Here is a 17280-nt window from a genome sequence, read left to right on the forward strand (position 1 = left end):
GGGTTGTGTCAGAACTCCCCCTGCTTTAAGTGAAGACTACTGCCTCTTGATCTGCTGTGCAAAGAACTTAATTCAATTGTTTAAAAACAAATGTCATTGAGCCTTATTCAGTCATTTTACTTTGCGGGCATTGGGTGTCATTCCTACCCCATGGTCGTCTGCTTTTTTTTTTTCAGTCTGAACAGACACAGTCCTCCCATCCTCACAGGCTATTTGCTTTTGTTTCCTGACCCTCTTGGTGGCCTGATACTACAACAAGGGTGGTTCCTAGAGATGGACTTTTTCCTTAAGAAAGCCTGTTGGGGAGTAAGACAGGAAGAACTTCAAATTCCTTTTATAAAAAGACTTAGTAATCTCTCTTGTTTCTGTAAGAATGGAGCTGTTGGATTTCAGGTCTCTCTCCAATGTTGGGCTTATCTTAATTTATGTTACCTTGTTTGTTGAATAAAGCACATTTCAGTTTGAAGTTTCTGACTCAGACCTGAATTGGGATTTTCACTGTCCGTGAAGAGCCTTTGTGGCTCTGGTCTGAGGGGCACTTTTGAGACCATGAAAGCACAGTCTATCCAGAGCCTGACTTAGAGCTGTGACTGGAAATAGTGAAATACAATTCAGATGGGAGATGACATATCTCTACTGTGTCAGTAGAGTTGAAAGCACATAACCAAGCAGGGAGAAGTAGCAACTAAAGACAAACCTAAGTTTTCATCTTCAGTGCTTCTGAGATCTTTGAGGTTCTTCCTGGCAAAGGTGAGTCATGTGGTGGTTTTGTGTTTGAGGGAACAAAAATCTATGCCCTGGAACTAAGTCCTCCTATTTGACAGAACTGCTCCTGCCGGGATTTCTCAGCTAAGCAACGCGTTTGTGCTTCAGGGAGAGGCAGGTGCTCTGCAGGTCTGGCATGGGGAAGTGCACCCTGTCCGAAACTTAACCTGACAAGATGTCCTGGGTAGTCAAACAGAAATGCCTTAACGCCTGGTGATGGGTTTGGAGACTTTTTGGTATGGAATTGTTGAGTTATAATATTCATGTAGCAAGTGCACTGAGGCTTGTGACTGATTTGCAGTACGATTGTCAGGGTTTTCTCCTTTCCTCTTGATAAATAGTACTGATTGCTTGTGGGCTTATTGAATTTGGAATATTTTTGCCCTTTTACGTCTCGCTGATTCTTTTTCCCGTTGCCTTTTTTCAAGCCTGCATGCCGTTCCCAGTTTCGCCGGCGGGCCTTGTTGCAGGGAGAGGGAGGCTCAGCGGGCCAGGCGTAAGAAGGCGAACAGTTCGGTGATCTCGAAACGGTGAAAAGGGTGGCTGAAGAAGTCCTGGATTTGCCCCCCGGTGACGAGCAGCAGCAGCAGCCAACACCTCTCTCCCGTAAGCCGCTCCTTCCCACCCGCGCCGGGAGGAGGAGGAGACGGAGGAGAGGGAGGAGACGGAGGAGAGCGGGCGGGGCGGGGCGGGGCGGCGCCATCCCAGCAGCGTCCGTGCGGCGCGGGGCGGCGCGGGCGGCGGTGCCGGCGCTGCCCGGCAGGGGGCGCTGCAGCCGCCTGCGCCGCTCCGGCGCTGCGCTGCGAGGAGCCCCCGCGCGTCCGCCATATTGGCGCCCGCGCCGCAGCCGCCGCGCGTTGTTCCTCCATCTCCTGCCGGCCCGGCCGCCCGGAGCCGGGCGCGGGAGGGAGGGAAGGAGAGAGAGAAGGGAACGGCGGCGCCGCCGGGCGGGAAGCGGGGCCAGGAGGAGACGGAAACGAGCGGGGCCCGCGTCCCCCCGCGCCCACCCCCTGCGCCACCCGCCATGGAGAGGAGGCCGGGCGGCCCCTGAGCGAGGAGCGCGCACGCACGGACCGAGACTTGCCCCGGCCCGGCCCGGCCCGGCCCGGCCGCCATCAGCGGAGAGAAGCCGCCCGGCTCCCGCCTCCGCCGCGACATGGAGGCTGTGAAAGCCTTTAACAGCGAGGTGTGTAACCCCCAGCCGGCGGCCTCCCCTCCTCGGGGCCGGGGAGCGGGCGGGGCCCGGGCCCGGCGCCTTCCCTGCCCCCTCCTCGCAGTGGGGAGGCTGCGGGAGCTGGGGAGCTCCGGGGGGCCCGGGGTGCGGGAGCGTTCCGCAGGCCGGTCCGCGGCTCCCCCCGCGTCGGGCGGGAAAGGGCCCTTGTCGCCATCCCTGGGAAGCGGGAGGGTGGAGACAGCCCCCTCCCCCCAGCTTCTTCCGCCGTGAAGCTGGGGGCGGCTGAAGGGGAAGAATAGATCTGGCGGCGGGCTGGAGGAAGAGGAGGACGCGTGAGGAGGCCGAGGAAGAGGAGCAGAAGGAGATCTCTTCCCCGCGTCTGGCCTGCGGTGGGGCGTGTGATGCCCGGCCAACTTCACGCAGCGGCCGAGGAGGCTGCGCTGGGCGGCGGGGGGGTCCGGGCTCGCCGGGCACGGGGACTGTGCCCTTCTGTGCCTGCCCTCGTCTCTCCTGCCGCCCTCTTCCTCCTCACATGTGTGTCCGAGCCCCGCCAGCGCGCACTTCTAACACCTCGTGCAGCTAAGCTTTAAAAATCTGGGGAAAGGAATACAAAGGCACTGGAGGTTCGTCTTCGTGTTTAAGAGTCGTGTATTTGCAGTGGTCAGGATGGAAGCAGACATTCCCTGCATGCTGCACAGAGCTCAGATCCTGCATTGAAGCACTGTGCTACGGAGAGCAGGCTACGGAACCCAAGAGCACATACATACATATAGGCTGAGGTGTTCATATTGCACCTGGTTTCTCTTTTGTGCGGAGAGCTAATGTTTGTTTTATTGTAAGAAGGTTCTTGTGGCAACTCCGCTTTGTTGCTGCCATTGTGAAAGTATAATTTGTATTTTGAAGTTAATGTACGTGCAAGAAAAACAAATACATATTTTTCTTACCAAGTCCTATATTTTACGAAGTAGTTTTTAACTTATATTGATAGTAGATAGTATCAGTTCATGTTACAATGTATACTTCTACAGACTGCTCACCTGCTGAAGCTCCCAGTTGCCCTCTCACTAGTCCCAGCAGGATATAGTACAGTTTTAATGGTTGTAAGTAATGCTGTTTCATTTGAACAGTGTGGCAACCATGTTGTTGTTTCTGCAAGCACTGTAAGATAGATTTCTGAAATGAGCAGGTACTCTCCAGTAACTCAGGAGCACTTGTACAGCTCTAACCTAGATGTGCAGTTCTAGGTGTTGCACTTTATGCAGTTCAAATTCTTAATATTCCTATTTTATTACTTGATTGGCACATTTGCTATATTGTTATGAAGGGAGAAGGAAGAATCTGGTCACAAGAACAGAAGAACATAAATTGTTCAGAACATTTTCCTTCTATATACCTATCAGTAGGAGCAGAAGTTTTCCTTTACATGTTGAAAAACAGCTTGTAACTGACTTGCTGAGCACTTGGGTATAAGTACTGTAAAAATAAGTCTGAGACTTAAGGTGGCAGCTGTGCTGAAGAGGAGAGCTTTAGATTATGCCTTAAATTTTCTAAATCCTTCGAAATGGTAGACAGTAAGTTGTTGGAAAAGAAAATGCAGAGGATCTGGCAGTGTAATTTTAACCAAGTTATCTGCTGTAGTATAAATAGACAGTATCTCTGATTTAACCTCTGTATTTGAATTCTGGGCTACAATGATGGGAAGGTTTTAAAGATGCCATGACTAAACAAACTCTGGTTCTGGAAGTAAATGGTACCAGACTTGGTACAGTCAAAGAATCCCAAGTGTCATTGCTAGCCACTCTTAACACCTCTGTACCCAGTGCAGAACTGAACTTTAACTTAACTTTCTGTCATTTTCTCTGGTTGGACTTATCTATACACACTTTGCAATTTAGAACTGTGAAATGATCACTAAATATTTGAATTAGCTAAAGTGTATGAGTCTATATATTGCTGTTCCTAAATGGTTTTGATTCATTTACAAAATATTGGTTGTAAATATTACTTGTAAAGTCCTGTTGTTCGTTTATATTATGTTTTAAGGTCATGTTAAATCCCAGAACTGACATCTGAGTCCTGTTTTACAGTTTTCTGGCTTAAAATAGATGTAAATTAAATTTAGCAGCAGATGGGACAGAATAAATTGTATAAAAACTTTTACCGTACTTTTTCTTATGCAGTTTGCATTCAATTAAGGATTTTACAACGTTTATGTAACTTATTGGTGAGAACCAGATGATGTTTTAAAAGGAACATTTCAATACAGTTAAACACTCAATTTTGCAGGTTGATTATTTGGTTTTCTAAAGGAAGGAGTTGTGTTTGGATTCTGCAGTAATGCTAAAATAAAGGCGTCTATCCATCTAGGGAGCATAGCTAACTCCAGAATTGTATATGAGCTGAGCAATGTCTTGTAGGTGACTATCCTTTATGGCAGTCAGGATTGAAGTGCTTAAAATAGTCTTGTCATTAATTTAATTAGAAAAAAGCATTTCTAATTTATTTGAACAGTACTGGAAATCATGGCAGCTATTGCAGAAAGCTGTTCAATGTCTAGTGATGATACGTAGCACTGTCTCTGCTGTACCTAGTTAGATATATAATTAGCCCTAACTTTTCAAGTCTTGGGAAAGGTAAATTTAAAGCTGAGAAATAATAAGGCTCCTAAATAAAACATGCTCAGTATTGTTTTCATGTAATGATTGACATTTTCCTATTTAAAAATTGCTTGGCAACTGAAAATTAGAATAATACACAACTGAGTTAGTATAGTGTTGAGGTAATTGGCAATGTTTTGTACCACAGAGTTTATCATTTGCTACAGTTGGCACCACAAAGGCTTTCCACTGCAGAGCCATTTTCCTCCAGGCCTCAGTTTAGGCCCTGAGATTTATCAGAAAAGCACAAAATCAGATGCAAGAACAGATCCTGACAGAATAAAATTAGTCAAGTGTTTAAAATTCTCTGTATGTTCTATAAAATGTATTTTGTTGAAGAGGAACTGAAATGGACTAGAGGCAAGTAGTGTATCCTCAGTTCCAGTGCTTAGATGACAATGATTTAATTGCAGGTGTATATAATTAAAATTCAGTATTTGTTATTTAGTTGGCTCAGTGTTAAAGTCCTGCTGCATCATCAACTCTAGCTGGCCACTGTCATATTGCTTTCAGGTGCTGGTCTTGAAGTTGGTTTTGAGTGCTATATTCCACAGAGTTTTCTTGCAATACTTGCCATTTTCTCAGTGGCAAGCCAAATGATTTTTCACTTTATAATATGAAGACTGTGTGGAAAAAGAAGACCAATGGATGTTTAATTTTAAAACACATTTAATTATTTAAAAATTTATTTCTATGTTAACACCATGTAGAAAAAATAGTTTTACAGTCACAAAAAATAGTCACCAGATTGTAATTTATTTTAAGGGGAACAGAGATCACAAATTCATTTTTAAGTACAAACACTGACTGAATATTTGAAGTTACGCTTTGTTTAGCCATACTAACTGCATCTCTAATAATTAAATAATAGGAATCTTGAAAAGATAGAGCAAATTCAACTTAGATATTTATTTCTTTAAAAACTGCAATAGTAACTCGCTGATCTTGTTCAATTAAACGTAGCATTTCTAATAGTTTAAAGTGTATCAATATCTTTACTCACATACAGGCACACATCTCTTCATGTATGAGCTTCATCATGTTTTGCTGTTCACGATGTTTACTGATGTGTTCGTTTTTGCATTCTCTTTAAAAACAAAACAGAAATATCTCCTACGTAAAGTTATACATGCTTTGATCAAATAATTGAATATTGTTTTCATTTTGAGTTGCTGAGACTGTTACTTGCATCTTTGATTTACAGCCATTTAGAAAGTTAGTAGTAATGGTGAAACCTACTCAGGAGAATTAGCATATCTAGATTTGGAATTTAAGTTGTTGAATCCAGTGCACAATAGTTGTTATCGTCTAGTGCCACAAATTTCAGCTGTATTTGTATTTGTCAGGCAATGCAGTATATTATGGCACTGGAGAGGCAATTGAGAAAAGAACAATTGTATATTTAAAAAATGGTAAAATAGAGTAAGGTGAAATTGGTCCCTTGAAACTCAGGAACAAGAAGGTCATGTGCCTTCTGATTCCTTTCACAAACACCTTGTTCACTTGAGCGTGTCTTGTATGAAAAGCTCAGTTTCTCTTGTCTGTACAGTTGGGTTCTGATACTTTCATGTACAGGGGAATTGAATAGAAAACTTAAGTGTCATCAGGGAGACCTGGAATATATGACATCTTAAAGTGGCATGCGCGTAAAGTGCTGTAATGTTAAGGCAGCGATTACAGTTTGTTTAAAGATGGTATGGATTGTTGTGCCTTTTCTCTTTTAGGGTCTGAGAGTCAGAATTAAAACTTCTGCAGTATTGCTAAGTTGGTGTTCAGCCATTATTGATAATGAAAATGATTGTCTTTGCATAGTTCATTCTAAAATACCCTGAGCTTTTGGTATGCATAATGCTTTTGAGAGTCAAGTAGGATGATGCATGAAGTGGCTATTGTTGCTTTTTGAATCACTTGTCATTCTGAAATTGATCAGCTGTAGAGAAATGGCAGACACTGATAATTTATTGCTAATGCTGTTGTCTCGCTACTTCATTTGCACTTCATTTTATATTGTCCACCTTTATCATGACAATTCTTTGGAAGGTATATTTTAAGGGTCAGTGAGGAACAGTTAGTGGTCTACAATTTCAGAAATGTGACCCTTGGAAATGACCCACATTTTAAATACTGAGTATTGGAGTATGGGTGCATAAAAGTACAGATAGCTAAACTAAATATTCTATTTCAGACCACTTTATTTAAATGGCATATTCTAAGTCAATGAGGTGGGTTCTTCATAAAAGAATGCCAGTTGATGCTGAAAAATACTAAATGGTATGCCTCATGAAGATACTAAATAGCTGGGGAAAGTGGAGGGAAAAGGATGCTCTATAAAATTAGCAGCCAGGGCTTTGTTTAGTGCCAGTAGATACTAGCAGTTAGGTTAAGGAACTGTAAGAAGATACATAAGCTATTCCCTCTCAAGATATTTTTCTTGGATTCTGCTGCATGTTTCATGTTGGCTGAAGTACTTGAAATATCTGCAGGGTTTTTTTTTTCTAGCTGCTGTGACAATGGCAAAACCTGTATCTGTTTTCTCTGTCACTATATTTTACTAGCCATAAAAGAGAGTACTGCCTTCTTTCATGTCCTCTGCTGTTTGAAGGACTCTGCAGCTGTGATAAGTTTCAAGCTTTTTTCTTTTTTATCTGCTGCCCCATATATGGTCAGATACTTGTAAATTTTATTGTAGCAAATTGGGATGCGAGCTTCTGGTTTACTTTGTCTTTTGTCAGAAGAAAAAATGATACATGCATTTGCATGCAATCATTCATACATCTGAAAAATTGTTTCTGTTTTTCATTCTTAAACTCTGGGGTGGTTGTGAAAAATGTCTTCCATTTTAGTTTGCTGTATAATCCTGTAGTGCTTCTCAAAAAAAAAAAGCATGAATATTTACATGAATTCCCTTAAGATGCAACAGAATATGTAAGAATTTGTTAGCATCCTGTTTACTGTCAGGAACATTAGGAGCAGTATCAGTGAAATATAAGTATTTCACATGATTGTTACCCAGCAAGAATTGAACTTTGCTGTCTCTCAGTGATTTTTTTAAAGAGTGTAGGGGCAGAAAGTAATTTTCTCTTCAAGATACAGTAAATATTAAAGTGATGTTCACCCAGTTAAATGTCTCCATGTGTGCTGAATAACTATTTGTTGTTTTAATATCACACTTTGAGAGACTGATCTGACCTTTGATTTTCATTGGCCACAAAACCTTGACTTCTGGCCTTGTAAAGACATGCTCCTGCACGTGCGTGTTAAAGGCCCAAAATGGTAGGGTTTGGTTTTATTTTAGTGCATGTCATTCTCAAGAACCTAATTTCTTTAGTGAAATAGTATAGGACAGACATTGATAGGTTTTCATTCTTAGGTACATAGACTTTAAATTTGTTCTTAAACTGTGATCTAGATCAGATCCTTGTGAGCCTGGAGCAGTTGTGTAGATCTCCAGGTTATGCAAACTCTCTGGGGCTGTAACTGGATAGTTACAAGTATTGATCCTGCTTGCTACTCGTTTAGAGAGCAGCGAGCTGTTTTGCAGTTTAAAACAAATGCCCTTCTGAACTCTTGTAATTTCAGATCCTTTGGTTGTCACCTGCCTACCAAGATTATACCTGGGGCTACAGTCTTTGACAGAGTACTTAAAATTATCTTAACAAGTCTTGTTTGAATGTGCCACTATTTGAGCTGTGTCCCATTCTTGGAAGTGTTACAGGCCAAGTTGGATGGGACTTAGAGCAGCTTGGGCTAGTGGAAAGTGTCCTTGCCCATAGCAGGGAGTTTGGAACTAAATGACCTTTAAATTCTCTTCCAACCCAAACCATTCTTTTTCTATCACAATTGTAGAAGTGGAGTCTGATAATCCAGATGGCTGTCTTACAGGAGAAAATCCATTCAGAACAAAACTTTTTGGTAAGGCAGGTTTAAAGATACTTTAAAGTCCTTAAATTTCTCCCATAAGAGTGTTTTCCTACTTAGGAAGAGGTCTTCTATCTTCTTGTCTGTAAAATTGATTCATCATTTTACCTCATGACAGCCACTAAAAAATTAATCCTGAGTGGCTCCTCCAGCCTTGGTTATAGCCCACATTTGTGGCTTCAGCAGCCGCTGGTGTAACTCCATTGTGGGGCCCGGGACAGAGGTGCATCATTGGCTGTTCATATGTGCAACCAGAGTTCAGTGAGGTTGGCACTGAAAGTACAAAAACAAAAACAACTTTTGAAAGAAGTTCCAAACAATATTAGTCCTTGTTCCTGTTTGAAGCTTTTCATAAGTTGCATGTGTATTTCTATTTTTCCATTTTTTCACTTCTTTGGAGCTACTTTCTGCAGTATTTCTCAGGGAACACAGAGGTAGTTGGGTAAGTAATTTTATTAACCTTATTCAGGAGCCGCTTCTTCACTTTAGGGTACATGTTCTTTAAGGCAAAAACATGCTGTCCACTTACTGCTGTACTAGTACATATTTTACCTGTTCTTGCCATATGTACTGATCAAAAGGAGACATTTTTATAAGTAGAATTTAAAATGTTAACATTTGGAGGAAGTAAGAAGAAATGAGTGCATCGTCACCATGACCCTCTCTGTATCAGATTTACCCCTACCAGAAACGCATATTTCTTGTAATAGCCTGCTGTTTCTGCTCTTAGGCTTTTGGGAAGTGAGCTGGCATTTATACAAAGGTGATTACTCTGGATATACAACTTACTATTTTGCTTCCACTTCTTTTTGCAAGAGTTTGCTGACATTACTTGACTGGTTTTACTGGGTACAGTTTTTGATTGTATGAGGTTGTTCTTTTCTCCTGTCCTTGGTTATACGGGTGGGTGACTGATGTTTTGAGATTCAGAAATATAATGCATGTGTTTAATTTACTAAAATACCTGTGTGGAAAGTGAGGCTTGGCAGCTTTGTTAATGTGTCTGCTGTTGATGTTTTGAGGGTTGGCAGAGGGAGTTCTGGTTCTTATTTAAAATGAAGGCACAAGAGAAGATATGCCCTAAAGAAGGGTGGCAGAGCTAAGATCCAGGAGCAAGGAATGGTGGTTTGGGTGGATGGTGGCTGAGCAATAAAACAGTGGAGGGTAACAACACCTGAGAGGTTGAAGCCACCTCTTTGTAGCCTTGAGCTTGTTGATTTTAAGATATTCTTTATAGCGTTAGTTTTGAAAGATTGGAGTAAATAGTGCTTTATAAAATAAAACAGCTGAACAAAGTGCAGTGCCTTTATGCAAGGAAGTGAATAGCTGTCTTACATATTTGAATTGAAATTTATTATTGAAATAGCATGCATTTTTGGGAAAGGTAATTTAGAAGATCCATCATCTTGAGTGGTTCAGTCTAGGGCTCAGTTTTTCCAAGTAATTAGTTTAGAGTTGAGTGGTAAAGATTTCCATAGTTTTTTTTTTGTTCTCCATCTTCAGTATTTATTAGTTACTTTCAAAAACTTAAGTAAAATTAATTATGTGCATTCTTTGCTTTCCACCCCTGTTATTCTATAGTTTGTTTTTTCTGGAAAGTGCAAAATACTGTGAATTGCTCTCATTATAAAACTCTTGGTTTAAAAATGTTGGCCTTGTAGCAGGACTTCATGGAGATCTCAGTGCATATTTTAGAAATTAGTACAATATATAGAAATACAATTTACTATTTTGCTAGTGATGAGATTGCAGTTTTAAAAAAAGAAATAATCATACTTACTTATAAATGTTTTTGGCTTTTTCAGAGGGTAAGCCCCAAGAGCTTAGAATAAATTGACCAGACTGTTGGAAGCCAGTGGACAGACCTGATCAAATCAAAGTCTTTCAGAATACCAAATTTCCTGTACATATTAACAAAACAAAGCTGGTTCACATGAAAAGGAGCAGCTTCAGTTAACATGTTGGTCTTCATAACTTAGTTACCACTTGCTTCTTAATTTTCACAAGAGTGAAGTGGAGAACTTAAGCATGTAACAGGAAATGAAGACCATTTATATGACAGATATATTGGTTGGAGAAATCCAATCCAGTGCAAACTGTGATTGCTTTTTTTTTTTTTTTTCAATTTCAATCATTAAGTCTCATTGTGAATGCAGGGGTTTTAAACTATATTCAGTGAGATATTTTGAAATTGACACAATAAGACAGTATTTGTCATGCGCTCTAAAAACAGTTGGCAGAGAAAATGTGTGAGTCTGATTTTCAAAATGTTTAAGATCTGTTCCTATATTTCATATCTCAGAATTGTAGAGTGTGATTGTAGTTAGGATTCTCTAAGGCTTTTAACTCTTTGTTATGCCACACTTTACCAAACTAGTGCCTTGGAACAAGGACAGAGAGTACTTCTCCAGTGTAGGCAGCCCCCAAGCTCACATCTGGAAATCTGTGACGACTGATATTGTGACAGAAGCTGATTCTTTTCCTCTTGATCTAGAATTAGCTATATAATAATGATAAAATGGAAATATGGAAATTAGCCATATGGCAGGAAAGATGAAAAAATTGCTTGAAGTGAAATGCTTCTGTTATTTTTGTTGTTTTCTTGTGTGATACTTTTACCTGGAATTTTTTGTCAATCCTTCTTTTCTGTTACTGGGAGTTCAGGCATTGGTGAAGTGCTCACTCTCACCACCTGTTTCATTTGGTCCATTTAGGACTTTCTAAACTTTTTGTTCCCATGCAGCAATCACCTCAAGTTACTCTGAAGAGAAAAAGGGGGAATTGTATTTGATGACTTAAAAATGGCTAAGAGCAAGTGGCGTATGTTCTAGAGACTATCTGAAGTAAGCATCTGTATTGCACTAGTGTGGAGTTCAGGAAAGTGGATAAATACCAGTTTAAATACCAGTTTTATGTTCATATTTGTACAAAGCAGACTGTACCAAAAGTACTTAGAGGCTCTCTTTGAAAGGAGTAATGGTGAGAAAATAGTAAATAGGCTGGTGGCTCAGATATGGAAATTTGTCATTTTGTCTCAAATTGTTTCGGTTCAGTAAACTTGAAAGTCATAATTGTGTTTCCTTAAGACAAAAGTAGGAGAAGCACTCACTACACAAATGCAGCAGTGGTAACACCTGACTTTATGTGCTGCTATCTGATGGGCTGGAGGGACTGCTGTATTACCTTTGCATCTTACTTCACTTAGTTACCTGTACACTAGTTGTCATGAATATTTAAATGTCCTCTTCTAACATAAACAGTTGTGTATATTGCAGCTGATGTGTAGGGAGGGGCTGAGTTTTTGATGTGAGTGTTGTTGGTTCCTTTCATTTTTTTTTTAACAAACATGCAATTAGATAACAAGAAAATGGACTGTTACTTCATACTTCTTCATTAAAACCACATGTCATGTACTTTGGTTATGAAAGCAGTTATATTAAGGTAGTTGCTGTTGTCTTGCAACCCACTTGGTCTGTACTTTTTTAATGTTGAATTTTGGCAACTCATCTTGGTTGATAATTGAAAGAACAGAATTTTTTGCTTTTGTCCTCCAAACTTAAATACCTTATGCTGAAAGGAGCATCTGCCATTCTGGTCATCCTGCATGCACATCTGTGGTATATATTTTAACATTTATATGCAGCACTGAGGGTAACAAAGTGCTGACAGGTTTTAAATAACAGTTCTCATTGGTAGGTCCTACTCATCATCAAGTTAAAATCCTACACACTGTGAGATGAGGGCATGCACTTTGAGTAACTTTTCCAAGAAATTTAATTTCAGCAGAGTGTGTAAAATGTAACCTAACAGAAATTTGTGCATAAGTGTCTTTTTTTTTTAAGCAATGAATGACAATACTCTTTTCTTGTTCTTTAATGTTGGTGATATTAATATTTAGTAAGTCATTAACGCTGTATTTCCAATTGGATTTGATTTATTTTAATGCTCTTGAAGTATGAAAGAAATCAAGCTAATTTATTAAGATAGTATGTATTTGGCTTGACTTCTTAGGATTTATTTTGGTGCTTTTTTTCATTGATATTGCAGATACTTTTTATATTTTATATTTTTTATATATTTGATGTCTGGTTAGTGTCCATTATTTCATGTCTTTTTAATGTGTCCTGGTAGCAGGCAGAGAAAATTTTAAAAATATTTCTGTAGAGTGATTTGTAACTGATATCCCTCACACTAGTCATTATCTCATACTTAAGAGATGGGCTGAATCCTGGTATATCAGCATCAAAATGTTTATTCCCTCAGCTGCTGTATTAGTGTTACAGAGATTTATCTGTGTGAGTATCTGTTCCTTTGTATTTCATGAGACAAGAATTGTTCACAGCTTTAAATCCTTCCAAAATTATATAGCAAAATTATTAGAAAAAATATTTCTTTGCTGCTCTTCTTGTTTTTATAGGATGTGGCAGAGGTATAAAAAAGGGATATATTATTTATGAAGCTTTTAAAATTTTAATAAAGTTAGTACTGCTTTCTATTTTTTTATTCAAAATCTTGGTACAAGAACAGCTGTCTCTCTCTTTTGCCTATTGAATAAGAGCACTGAAAGATGTTGGAATTAAGTGCTGGGCTTTGCAGAATGCACTGTGGCATTGCCTTCCATGGATATGTGTAGTAACTTGCTGTGTAAGTGACTGCCCCTCCTCAGGGGATGTAAGTTCATGTGCATGATGTCTGGTCTTCACATGAGAAGCTTTAGGCTATAGCTTAGCAGCCTGTAGTACTGTCTTGTGAACTACAGCTGTCTGCAGTAACAGTAGATTTCACTTTAAGTACTTCTTTAATTATGATTGTAATGATAAAACTATTGTTTGCGATAGTGAATTATGAAACTTCAAAATATGCTGATGAATTCCAACTTTTACATAGGGCTTCTCTTGAAGACTACTTTTCTTAACAGAATTAAAGAAAAAAAATACAGAGCTGAAATTCACTGCTTTACTTATAGCATCAACCTGATCTTTTGCATTTCCCCCCCGTCCCAACATGTAATTCATATAGGTCATTAGATCTTCGAGCAAGCCTGTGTTTTTTTTCCCAAAGTTTGGAAAGAGGACTTGGTTTATTTAAAATTATATCAGGGACGATGATTATTAACAATGCTGTTAACCTTTATGTACACTGGAATATTGCTTTGTATGTAGTATCTTAGCTCTCCCTATAGTTACTTTTTATTGTACAAATAATTATACTGTTTTATCAGATAATGGAAAATACAGAATTGTGACTATAATTAACTGGCTTTAATTGCCAGCCTGGTCCTGATACATAGATGTACATTTCTGTAGGAAGGAGATAGTCTTAGAAATAGCTTTTAGCACTATTAGTTTGATCATATTTAGACTTCTTATGCTGTCTGTATAATAAGCTGTTGTGCGGTTTACATGGACATTTGGCTGTCATCTGATTCATACTTTGCAAGAACATGACCCTGGGAATTACTGTCATTGAGACAGATTAGGATTTGTAGCAAGTATATCTTTGTGGACTCATTTTGTCCCTGAAGTGCCATTCAGACTGAAGTCTTCTGTGTAAAGTTTTCCTGTGATTTATATTCAGCATTTAATTAAACATGCATATTTCTATTAAAGGTTTATTGATTGTCCCCCACCTAATTATGAAAATGCCAATGGTTGGATGGGATCATCATATAGGAAATCAGGGAAACAACTTCCCCCCACAAATTCACTGTAAATTTTATCTGGTGTTTTCTTTAGCTTAAATGGGTTGAGAAGATTAATGTTCATGTGTATTTTGTACTTTCCTATATTGTTGGCAGTGTGTTTGGAGCAGATCACGTTCAGCCATCTAGAATGCTTGAGGCAGGCAGAATAGTCTTGTCCACAGCTTTCTAGAATAAACTGATAGACCATTAAATGTTCGTTGCCATTGAAATCAAATGTATGCTGCTGTTAAGTGTGTTGTCTTGAAAAAAGGGTGGCTTTTTTTACAGTAACTTGAAAGTATTCTATTTACTTTGGCTATGCATTTTCTCTTAGAAGAAAATAAAATTATTCCCAAAAGATCATACTGGAATCATGTATTAATGCACTTTCTAACTTAATTATTTAATACTTATTTTTTCAAAACTTGAGCTAACAGTTTGAAAATGGTTTACTTTACCAGTACAGACAGACTCCTTGTGACTTGTCATTGATTGTGTAACTCTTGCCTCATCCCCTCATGTTCCCCCCTCCCCATTCTGTAGGATTTTAGTCTTTGTTCACATTTAGACAGGAAATGTTTCATATTTAATTTTCTGAGTACTGTGCCATAGTTCAAGAATGGACAGTACAAAACAAGTCTTTGTACAAATTTTTAATGGATATTTGCAGTTTTGTTGTTGTTTTTTTTTTAAATCAGGGTTTAACCTTTCAGTTTATTTTAAGTCACTCCACCTTAACTGAAGCAGCATTCCCCCAGATGTTCTGTTTGTGTTGCGGTGACTGCTTAGAAGAGTCTTTGTGTCAGAGTGACTGTTGGGTGAATGCATAGGTTACTGTAGCAGTGCTCTTTTCTGGGCAAATATCAGGAGACTCTTCTCTCTAGATGGTAGGTAAATTTTGGTTTGATTAAGATCAGGATATTCTTTTTCTGCTGCAAAATAAGTTACTAAATGAATAGGAAAAATAAATTGACCAATCAACTTGTAAAGTGGTTTTTAAGTTAGGTTTTATTCTGTATGTACATCATCAGCAGGTGATAGATGTTCAGTGTTTGGAGAGAAGTTCTCAGTGTACATTTTAAAAAGAGACTCCACACACAGTGGTGCTTTCCACAGCAATGCCTCAGATTTCAACAGCAAATGTCTGTACTTACTGGATTTTCATATCAGAAATGGTGCAAATACTTTCATTCTGCAAATCTACAACATGGAACTTAGGAAGACAACTAGAAAAAAGTTTTGGTCTGTAGTCAAATATCTTTTTGTAGTAATCAGTAGTAAACATACTGATCAGTTCTTGCCTTTGAGCAAATGTTTCATATGAGTTGATGTATATCCAGAAAAGCAGTAAGTGGCTAGTAAATGGAAGGTTTTTTTTCATAATCATATGGTAGTTCAGCTCTTTTTTTTTTAAGTTTACACGTGGGTTTCTGTCTGCTCCCTTTCTTTGTTCTTCCAGCTTGTAAAAGTGAACTAGTCTGTTTCAAAACGTCTGAAACTTCTGGTTTTATTTGGCACTTGAAGATTATAGTGTTTAATTTTTGACCCTCTGAAATGAATTGTATTTCTACTGTGAAAAAAACACAGCTGCTTGATGTGATAAGGCTCAAACTTCATTTGAATAAGACCTTTTAAATGGAGAGCTACATTTTATACTATCATACAGATAGCTGACTGTAATTTATACCGTTATTTAAAAGAGTGGGTGGGTTTCATTATGGTATCAGGGCACACACTTAGCAAGTTCATGGCATCAGTTTAGGTTCTGAGTCAGTTCCCTCTGAGGCATGCCAGAACTGCCCTTACAGGCTAAGGACAACCACACTTGGCAGTTTGGAACCACATCCACAAACCTGACTCTTGTCACTCCCTGCTCATCTCATGTGGTGCGCTCCTTGGGTGAGGAAGATCCTTCCCAGTTGATTTTCAGTGCTGAGGTTGTATTGACATATGCCTCTTCTTAGTAATCCTGTTCTCCAGCTGAAGAACCTTTGTTCTTCACTTGAAAGCTTCTCCACAGTTTTAGTTATTCTTGATGATTTCATGCCAGCCTTGGAGATTGTACGGTTGAGAGTGCCCTGTAGGTTAGTACTGTTCCCCAAATAATGTGGATCTAAATGTCCATTACTACTGAGATTTTTCTGGTTTACTCTTGAATTGATACCTTCAGTGCAATCTCTTATGGATCAGCAGATCTCTTTGCTGAATGGCAATAGCTGGCTTCAAAGCCAGTGTCCACTACTTCCTGTGGACTTGAGCTTAATTAGTCTGCCCGATTATTACTTGGTAGTGTCAGCAATGTTCCTCTTCAACTTTGACAGTCTGACTTTGTCCTAACCAGAATATAGGTGACAGCAGGCACAAGAGGGTTCTATTGGGCCTTTACCATGCACCAAATGACTATTCATTCAGATTGTTTGCTGGCTGTATTTAAGGAGTAATTGGTTGGGTTATTTATCATGCAAGGGCCTGTTTAAGACAGCTTAGTTTCTTTGGAGCCTTTTGTGAGAGATCTTTGGTAAATGTGTTTTGGTGGTCCAGTTGGTTTTATATCAGTGATTTCTTACTGGGCTCCTGGAGTCTTTCAGAGAACAATATACTGAGATGTTTCCTTTCCTTACAACAGCTGCATGGAATTATCTGTCCCCACTAATACATTTATTTCAAGTAATTTATGTGTTTTTTTCTGGTACAAACATTTAACCTAACTAATCCATTGTTTCCTAAGTGTCCCCTTGAACCCCCGTCAGAAATTTATGTTCCTTTTCCTGTCTTTCAGAGCTATAAGATTGAGACTTTTAAATGAGAGTTCATGAATCATAGCTACCAAGTCTTGCATTCTGGAGTTCTGTTCTAATACTTTATTTGTTATTTTTCACACTGTGAGCTTGTTATTTACCTTATTGTAAACACAGTTCAGGAGGATCTGTTTTGATCAGTATGGGATCAGTTTTTCCTTAGTGTGTAGATTACAAAAAAAAAAAAGGTGTGTGTGTGTGTGTGTGTGTTTTTTTTCTGTAAGGCTTTATCTTCTCTGAGTCCTCCTGTAAGTGCTGATTGTCCAGGACGAGCACTTTAGTAGG

At 39.2% G+C, this 17280-nt stretch overlaps 1 protein-coding gene across 4 annotated transcripts in view; it reads left to right on the forward strand.

Moving 5' to 3' along the window:
- Positions 1–1559: 1559 nt before the first annotated feature.
- SCAF8 (SR-related CTD associated factor 8) overlaps positions 1560–17280 on the forward strand; it is a 150580-nt gene continuing 134859 nt past the window's right edge. For all 4 annotated transcript variants that reach the window (XM_031504360.3, XM_031504361.3, XM_021551776.4 and 1 more), the window contains exon 1: positions 1560–1951. In XM_031504360.3, the coding sequence (XP_031360220.2) occupies positions 1922–1951 (30 nt within the window). In that variant the 5' untranslated portion in view covers positions 1560–1921. The remainder of the gene's footprint in view (positions 1952–17280) is intronic.

This window comes from Lonchura striata, chromosome 3 (assembly GCF_050655825.1).
Source record: "Lonchura striata isolate lonStrDom1 chromosome 3, ASM5065582v1, whole genome shotgun sequence".
Classification (NCBI taxonomy): domain Eukaryota; kingdom Metazoa; phylum Chordata; class Aves; order Passeriformes; family Estrildidae; genus Lonchura; species Lonchura striata.